The sequence below is a fragment of the Danio aesculapii genome, chromosome 19 (assembly GCF_903798145.1).
Source record: "Danio aesculapii chromosome 19, fDanAes4.1, whole genome shotgun sequence".
Lineage (NCBI taxonomy): Eukaryota > Metazoa > Chordata > Actinopteri > Cypriniformes > Danionidae > Danio > Danio aesculapii.
Window position 1 is genome coordinate 40,322,256 of NC_079453.1, and position 10,000 is coordinate 40,332,255.

Sequence of the window (10,000 nt, forward strand, 5' to 3'; positions counted from 1 at the left end):
GTATATATTGACTATTTCAATGTAATCATGGCATTGGCCCATGAACATCTCCTGCTTGTTGTCAAACTATTTATAACTGTAACAAGAGGCAATTCAATGAAATTTTACATTAAAACCCCATGCCATAGAATTATTTATCAATATGTGGAGCTATTTTGAATTCTCGGAAGCTATGCAAATTAAAAATGTAAACAGGTAACACATTAGGAACATTGTTATTGTTTACATCCCTCAAAATCGTCTATATGTAAAGCAAAACAACGAAGACTTTTTTCCACAGCCTTATTGTGTCCTATATACCATAGGTTATAATATTATTGAAAGGCACTGTACGATATGAGTTCTCATGCTCATTTAAGAACAATGCAGAGAAAGGAAGACAATGTAAAATAGCATAACTCAAATCTCAAATTCAATGTCCTCCCCTGACTAACTGTGGAGAGAAAGATGGATCTGGAACTGGCAGTGGTGGAAATGATGAAATTGGTGGGATCGTGTGAACATGGTTTTCCCAAACTTCCTTCAGGAAGTCCTCTTCATTAATTTCTATGATTGAAGTTGCAATGCGCCACACACACATGCCCCATATTTATACTTGGATAGCAGAGACAGTGAAAAAAAAAAAGGCAGACAGCGAGAATGAGATGAGGGAAAAAACATGACAAAGAGAAAGAGAAACAGAGAAGCAATATCATTCATTTCATTATCATTTCAATAACACGACTCCCTCCAGCAGATAGCAGAGACGAGTCCAATTTATCCAAAGCCAAAAGAATCAGAGGTGGCCCTTGATCCACACACTGGTTCTTTACCTCTTCTAAAAGAGCACACACCTCCTTCTTTGTGTGTGTGTGTGTGTGTGTGTGTGTGTGTGTGTGTGTGTGTGTGTGTGTGTGTGTGTGTGTGAGTGTGTGTGTTTGAAATGCATATCAATTAAACACATACATTTGGTTATGAACAAATAAAATAAGCTAAAAAGGTCTAGCTTTTTAAGTAAACAATATTTTAAAAGCCCTATATTTTAGACATTACTTTTAGTAAAAACATGCATATATATAAAGTTCATTTTGTAGTCCTAATACTTTAAAAAATATAATAACAAATCAAAATGAAGTGATTTTTTCTTTAAATAAAGCTAAATTACCTGTCAGTAGGCTGATTAAAATATTCTAAATATTATAATAAAACCCTAAACAACATTATTTTACTTATACCACACTGGTAGATAATTTCGCTTGTTTTAAGGAATGCTATCAATTTGCAAAAAAATGCAAATGCAAGATTTGTCAATGCAATCAAGTGGACAATGCAGATTACAGATGTAAATTTATTCAATAACATGTTTTGAGCTTGTCCATTTTCAATCACTTGCCAAGGTAGTTGACAGCATTTTTGTACACTCAGAAATAATGGTAAAACTTTGTCACTGGGGGATTTGTACATTTGTACCCCCAAGGTACACATTAGTACCTAAAAGGTACAACAATATATCATGTGGTACCTTTATATGAAGGATGAAACCTGCAAAAACAATAAATAAATAAACTAAATAAATACGCAAATAAATAAATAAATAAATATATCAAATCTACAAATTCCTGCATAAATAAATATATAAATAGTTAATAGTGCGGACAGTTTAATAATTAAATAAATTACACAAATGTTGGAGGAATAAGAAAGTGCAAAACCAAAGTTGATTTTTTGAATGAAGTTCCGTATTTACTGCTCCTCAGCTCAACATGCTTTGCATATTTATTGATTGATTGATTTATTTATGTAGGAATTTGTGGATTTATTTATTATTAATTAATTTATTTATTTGCATATTTATTTTTTTATTGTTTTTGCAAGTTTTGTCCTCCATACCTTTAGAAATCAATGCAAAAAGCATATTTTGGTTATGTCTATTCAAAAACTTTCTTAAATGATTTCCTTTGACATTTTTTTTATTAATAAGAAAATCAAATCAAAGTAACATCAAATCAAATAAAACCAAATTAAATAAAATTAAATAACTAAATAAACAGTTAGATAACTATATATATATATATATATATATATATAGGTAGATAGGAAGATATACTAAATAGATAAATAAATAAATAATTAAATTAAATAAGTAAATATACAAACAAACAAATAAAAAATAAATAAATTAATTAATTAATTAATAAATTAATTAATAAATATACAAATAAATAAATAAATATACAAACAAACAAATTAAAATAAATACATAAATAAATGTATTAATAAATACATTAATTAATAAATATACAAATAAATAAATAAATAAATAAATAAATAAATAAATAAATAAATAAATAAATAAATAAATAAATAAATAAATAAATAAACAGGGTGTATGTCTGTAGTGTGTAGACAGGAGGGTGGCTCTTTGAAGAGTTTGTGTTTCTTACTGTCAATGTTGAAAGGCTGTAGAAAGAGCAAGAGAGAGAGAGAGAGAAAGAAAAAAAGGAAGAAAATGGAGAAAGAGAAAGAAAGAGACAAAGAGAATATGGAATGAGACTAACATGGCGCTGCTGGCGGTAGAGCTGGACAGGGCAGTACTGGAGATGACGCCACACTTGGAGCATTTCAGGAGCAGCCTGCTACGCGCTTCCAGCGGCGGACTTCAGGACCCAATACACACACACATACATATATATATTTTTTTTTTCACATGGGGAAAAGATGGATGTGACACACAGAAGTTGGAAAGTAGGGAGGAATATAAATTTTAAAAAGTCACTCATCCATACACCCACAAATGGCACAAAGGTATAAGGTATGAATGCAGATCGGGAGGAAACGGCAAATGGATGACAAAACAAGTACATAAGGAAAAGGGAACACAAAATAGAGAGGGAAAAAAGAGAAAGAGAAAAAAATTAAGTAATGGCAAGAGAACAGCATCAAGCAATGAACAACAGCAATGGCAGAGAAATCTGTAATGAATGTCACAGCGTGAAAGTAGCTTGAGTGTGCATGTGTGTGTGTGTGTGAGTGTGTGAGAGACAATGATGGCAGGAGAATGAGAAAATGGAGAGAAGCACAGTAGAATGCAAGCACAGATCATTAACAATGAGCAGATGAGGCAGATGGGAGCTGCAAAGACTAACCTACTTCAGCTGCTCACTGAAGTGTGTGTATGTGTGTGTTATAGTATTTGTGTGTGAAAAACAGGGAAAAGACTGATGCAGAGAGGAGAGTTACACACCCACACACACGCACACATTCACGCACACACACAAACACACACCTGATACTGCTTATGACCCCTGCTTTGTGTAAGCAATGTTAGAAAGCAGTACTGGCCAGGATGGTCTCCCACAGGTCATTAACCAGGAAGTTCAGTTTTTAATGAAGCCCTTTACAATCCCCCTCAGCTTTATGAGTAAAGGTCTAGGGTGTAAAAGCAGACCTAAAAATTGCATAATGTTTATGTGAATGTGTAAATACAAATATATTTTATTTTATCCATTGGGATATTTTATTTACTTCTGAATGCAATAGCCCATTAGATGGATATAGATTTTAAATAGGATATTAAATAATATCGTACTTTTAAATAGGTTTTTTTTGTTTGTTTGTTGTTTTATTAGGGAAGATTATGGACAAAACAAAACAAAGCAAAACAAAAATGAAAATAAAACAAAAAATCTAAACTAAACAATAAACCAAATCAAAACAATAAATTAAAACAAAACAATACATTAAAACAAAACTGAACTAAACTAAACAATAAATTAAAATGAAACAATAAATTAAGTTTTTGTTTTAAATAGAGAAGATTGTGAACAAAACAAAACAAAAATTAAAACAAGAAAAAAAAAAAAAAATGAAAACAAAACAAAAAAAAAAACTAAACAATAAAATAAAACAAAATGAAATGAAACTAAATAATACATTAAATCAAAACAATAAATTAAAACAAAATGAAATTAAACTAAACAATAAATTAAAACAAAACAATAAATTTAATAAAAATGAATTTGATAATGAAGATAATGAACAAAACAAAATAATAAATTAAAATAAAACAAACACAAATCAAAACAAAAAACTAAACAAAATTTATTAAAAACAAAACAAAACATTTAAATAAAACAAAAAGACAAGAAAAGACAAGACAAAACATTAAAATGAAAAACAAAACAAAACAAAAAAAAAACAATTAATTAAAATAAAATGAAACGAGTAGAAAACAAAAGAAAAGAAAACAATAAGTTAAAATGAAACGAAACGAAATGAAAAGAAAACAAAAAAAAACAAAAAAAAAAAACAAAAACAAAAACAAAACAAAACCAAGTCAAGCAACCAGATCAAAGCAAAACAAAAGAAAACAAATGAATGATTAGGACTAATGGCACTTCTGTTCAAAATAAAGACTTAGAAAGTGTATATAATTTAGCAAATCACCAGTTTTGGTTCTCATACTCCTCATGCTTATTTTAAGAACAAGACTAAGATATGGAAATATATATACATAACACAATTCATCATCATCATCTTCTTTATAGTCATCTCACAAAATCAAGATTCAAGACCTTGTACAATTACACTGGCCTATTATGACTGTTGCAGTTGTGAAATTAGAAAACAAAGTGTCAAGTGGATTTACTGTAGATCTGTAAGTTTATTTTTATGCTTTTGCTAAGACTAATAGCGGTACCAATCACATGTGCTTCTGGTAAGCTTCTGAATGCAATAGCCAATTGGATGGATATAGATTAGCCAACATTAAAAAGAGTTCAGATATGTTTGAAATTAATTTTTCAGCTTCTGTGATTATCAGTGGGCGTTTCTGCATAACCTGTGCCATTAAAAATAAATGCCCCTAGAGATGTAGAGGAGTACTATTTAATGAATAGCATAAAAATGGCATGCTTTGTTATTTGTTCTTATAAAAAATGTGAATAAGGAGGTAGTGCTGTCGCCTCACAGCAAGAAGGTCGCTGGTTCGAGCCTCGACTGGGTCAGTTGGCATTTCTGTGTGGAGTTTGCATGTTCTCCCTGCGTTTGTGTGGGTTTCCTCCAAAGACATGCAGTACAGGTGAATTGGGTAGGCTAAATTGTCCGTAGTATATTTGTTTGAATGAGTGTGTATGGATGTTTCCCAGAGATGGGTTGCAGCTGGAAGGGCATCCGCTGCGTAAAACATGTGCTGGATAAGTTGGCGGTTCACTCCACTGTGGCGACCCCAGATTAATAAAGGGACTAAGCTGAAAAGAAAATGAATGAAAGAATTTGAATAATATAATATGCATATGTTACTGGTTCTATGCTTTGATTTATAAAGCATTTTGGTTCAGTTGTAGTAGTTATTTTGTATGTGTTCCTAGGGACTAGTACTTCATTTATTTTTCCTTTGACCTAGTCCCTTGATTCATCAGGGGTCGCCACAGTGGAATGAACCACCAACTTATCCAGCATATGTTTTACACAGCAGATTCCCTTTCAGCTGCAACCCAGTACTGGGAAACATCGATACACACTCATTCACATACATACACTATGCCAATTTAGTTTATTCAATTCACTTATGCAGCATGTCTTTGGACTGCAGGGGATATCAAAGTATATAGAGTAAACCCATGCCAACACAAGGAGAAAATGCAAACTCCACACAGAAACGCCAACTGGCTCAGCCGGGACTCAAACCAGCAGATTTCTTGCTGTGAGGTGACAGTGCTAACCACTGAGCCACCATGTCGCCTCCGAGGGACTAATTAAAACTATTTAAAACACACACACACGCATGCATGCACGCACGCACACACACACACACACAAAGTTGGGTAAAAAAAAGTGCTCAGAACATCAGAAATATGGAAATGAGGGGCACTCAGGGTCAGAAACTAACAAAGTGGACTTGACACATTATTAACACTCTCAAACAAAGAAATATGCATAATACCAAATTTTGTTTAGCATAAAAAAATAACTGTTTCATGAAAGATGAATTAAAAAAAGAATATACAGTTGAAGTCAAGCTTATTAGTCCTCCTGTCAAAATTTAATTCTTTACAAATATATTTCTTGAGTGATGTTTAACAGAGACAAGATTTTTTTTATTAAACAATATTAAACATAAAGCGTTCTATTTTAACGATCTAAGCACAAAATCTAAATCGCATGGCGCAAAAGCATTAAAGGCATCTCCGAATCCACTTTTGCTATTTTAATGACGAAAAAATATACTCCGTGCCCTGGCGCATGGTCTAACAGTGTTGTGCTTATTCTCTTAATAAGTTATAGATGTGTTTTGAGCATTAAACCAAGTCTCATCTCGCATTCCCTTTAAAAGTCAGTTGCATCGCACTATGGTGCATTTGCTATTTACATGGCAAACTTTGTAAGTGGAAAAACCGTTTGATTTACTAGCCAGAAAACAATTAAATAGACCATCTGCAACATGAGGATAAAGAATGAGCCTCCTCTATTCGGCCTCTTAAGTTCTCTTTACTTTTACTCTTTACTTCACTCCTTTGCTTTCGTCGATAAGGAAGCGGTGTCGAATGCACTCCACTGAAGACATCCATTAGCCTACACATTTATCTTTGTTTGTTAAGTGCCAATATTAGTTTCTAAACTATTTCTAAATTCAGTTCTAATTTCCAGCAAATGAATAAAGGAACTATAATAAAGGTATAAAGATATTTGTGTATTGCTGTACACCCTGTGTATATAAGCAATGTGTAAGCATTTGGACCTGTGTACGCACATAACTAACGCGCTCTGCGCTAAACTTTAGACCAGCTTTTAGTTCAGTTTAGGTCAGTGGTGCGGTCTATTTCAAATCCTCAAAATAGCAACGCGCCAACAATGCGCCTTAACGCACCTCCTTTTCAGACCAGCTCACCCATGAGTCCACAAAGTGGCGCATTTGTATTTGCTATTTAAACAATGTGGCGCAATACGTGAAAATTACAGTTGCGCTGGTTTAAAAATAGCAACAAATCGCACTATACACGATTTGTGCCCAATATTTTTATTAACTAATTTCTTATAATTAATGTACTGCCATGATGACAGTACATACTATTTTTCTAGTGATTTTGCATGACACTAGTATTCATCTTAAAGTGCTTTTTAAACGGTTAATTAAGTTAGGATAGTTAGGCAAGTTATTGGACAACAGTGGTTTGTTCTGTAGCCAATCAAGAAATTACTAATTCTTAAGGGTGCTAATAATATTAACCTCAGAAATTGTTGGACAAATATTAAAAACGGTTTTTATTTCAGCCAAACTATATCAAATAAGATGTTCTCCAGAAGAAAAAATATATATTATAGGAAATACTAAAAATAAAATCCTTTCTCCATTAAACATCGCTTGGGAAATATTTTTGAAAATAATAAATACTTCACAGGAGGGTCAATAATATCAACTGTGTGTGATTGTAAATCTCTGTAAAACTGTTCAACCGGTCAGAGCCTTTTGAGAAGTACTAGCAACCAATTAGCGACATATTTTGTTAAATGGTGAAATTAGGATTATGATACTGACAGCTTCTCTACCCAAAATACAAGCAATAAAATCAGTGATGCTGTAGTAAAAATACAAGGATAGCCAATAAAAACAGAACTTCCATGTTGCACACCTGCATATTTATGTGACATGCAGCATGAATATGGAAATGAATTAGATTTAAACACTAGCACATTTTATTTTATGTACAAGCCACAAGCTACAAAATCCATAGTTAGCCATTGCAGCTCCCATTATACATTGATCTCCCTTGAACATAAACATTACAGGAAAAGAAAAGTGAGGGGGGAAAAGACAAATCAATTAGAAGAAAATTGCAGAATGTACTCTTTGCCTGGAGGGATTACAAATATCCAGTCATTAGATTAGTTCAGATCTCTGATTAGCTCCTCATTCAATTAGTAAGACCCACTGTTTCCTGCCAAAACACCGGCCGTGGTGGTCCACCGAAAGCAATGCCACAGATCTAAATGACCATTTGTGTGCATGCATTCAAATCAGAAAAGTACTTGGTTGCTATTAGATGCACTCATTTAGCTGCATTGTGAACATTAAGAACATTCTCATGCTTTCAGTTTAGGGTTGGTGAAAAATATGCTTATGCATAACAGTGAGCTCATTTTAATCCTCATAGCGCATTCAGAATTGCAACCAGGGATCATTCGGATACATATATTAATATACAGACATGGAAATTATTGTTTGTACCCTTCCATTTGAAGAAAGAAAAACTACAGTGTTGCTGAAATAACTTGAAACTGAAAAAGGTAATGGTTAATCAAAAATGACTGAAAATAAAGGAATGAAAGTGTACCAATGATTTTATCCATGTCTGCATATCAGGCAAACTTTAATATTGTTTAATTCAAGCTATGCTGTATCCGATCAACAACTTCTCATTATTGAGTAGATTTGTGAAGTAATAATAGTACTTTTTTAAATAAGTATAAATTAAATTCTGATGAGACATGTTATTTAACTAAATGTTATTGTGGACATTAAAATGCTAGAATTAGCTCTATTAACGCAGAAAATCTTATTAAATTTGTGAAACCAAACACATGAAACAAATCTTATTTGATAGAATACATATATATATATATATATATATATATATATATATATATATATATATATATATATATATATATATAAATATATATTTATATCTATCAATCTATATATATAAGTCAGATTTATATATATATTTATATCTATCTATCTATATAGATAAGTCAGATTTATATATATATATATATATATATATATATATATATATATATATATATATATATATATATATATGTATGTATATATATATATATATATATATATATATATATATATATATATATATATATTTATATCTATCTATCTATATATATAAGTCAGAATTATAAGCCCCCTGTTTATTTCTGTTTAACTGAGAGAACATTTTTTTCAACATATTTCTAAACATAATAGTTTTAATAACTCATTTATTTTGTCTTTGCCATGATGACAGTAAATAATATTTAACTAGATAATTTTCAAGACACTTCTATACAGCTTAAAGTGACATTTAAAGGCTTAACTAGGTTAAGAAGGTTAACTAGGCAGGTTAGGGTAATTAGGCAAGTTATTGTATAACGATGGTTTGTTCTGCAGACAATCGGGGGAAAAAAATAGCTTGAAGGTGCTATTAATTTTGACTTTAAAATAGCCTTGAAAAAATATAAAACTGCTTTTTTTCTAGCCGAAATAAAACAATCTTTTTCTTTCTCCAAAAGAAAAAACTTTATCAGACATACTGTGAAAATTTCCTTGCTCTGTTAAACATCATTTGGGAAATATTTAAAAAAGGAAAAAAAAAATTCAAAGGGGGTGAATAATTATGATTTCAACTATATATACATACAACAGTTCTGTTTGGTTTTCAAATCTGACTCGCTGATAGCCTTGCAATAATCTGCAATTTCTGCACTCGAACAGCCTCTTCATTCTTCTGTATTACTCTGCCCACATAGAGTGACAGCAGATCAATAAACTCACTGCAGTTTGACAAATATTGCTGCTGTTGGACAATATAATGCACTTTTGAGGCTTTTTTTAGGCTAGGGTGTAGTTTTTTAGATTGCGACTATGCAGTTTATTTATAAGGATAGTGCCTTTTTAAAATATTTTTAAAAATTTATTTTAAATTTATTTAAAACATTGGCGGCCATCAGCAGAGCAAATAAAATTACAATTAACATTCCGCCACAAGATGGCGACAGAGACCACATAATAAGTCCTTAGGGAGAAAAACTCAGCATAAATTTCAAACTACAATTGAAAAAATCATTTTAGAAAAGGTAAGAGACATTCTAAGTCGATCTCTCTTATTTGTATTTTGTAGTTTTGTATTTATACTATAGTAATCTGTAGTGTTTGCTTTGCTTTGGCTTTTTTGTGTTAATTAATATGATCTCCTGATTGCAACAGAGAAATACTGGGAAATCTCTGTAGACTGATGGCATTTCA

At 31.5% G+C, this 10,000-nt stretch overlaps 1 protein-coding gene across 6 annotated transcripts in view; it reads right to left on the bottom strand.

Annotated features, from left to right (window-relative positions):
* adgrb2 (adhesion G protein-coupled receptor B2) overlaps positions 1-10,000 on the bottom strand; it is a 634,025-nt gene that overhangs the window by 76,410 nt on the left and 547,615 nt on the right. For 5 of the 6 annotated variants that reach the window (XM_056480419.1, XM_056480418.1, XM_056480417.1 and 2 more), the window contains exon 23: positions 2,538-2,636. The exons of the other annotated variant lie outside the window; for it this stretch is intronic. In XM_056480419.1, the coding sequence (XP_056336394.1) occupies positions 2,538-2,636 (99 nt within the window). The remainder of the gene's footprint in view (positions 1-2,537; positions 2,637-10,000) is intronic. 6 annotated transcript variants of the gene reach the window in all.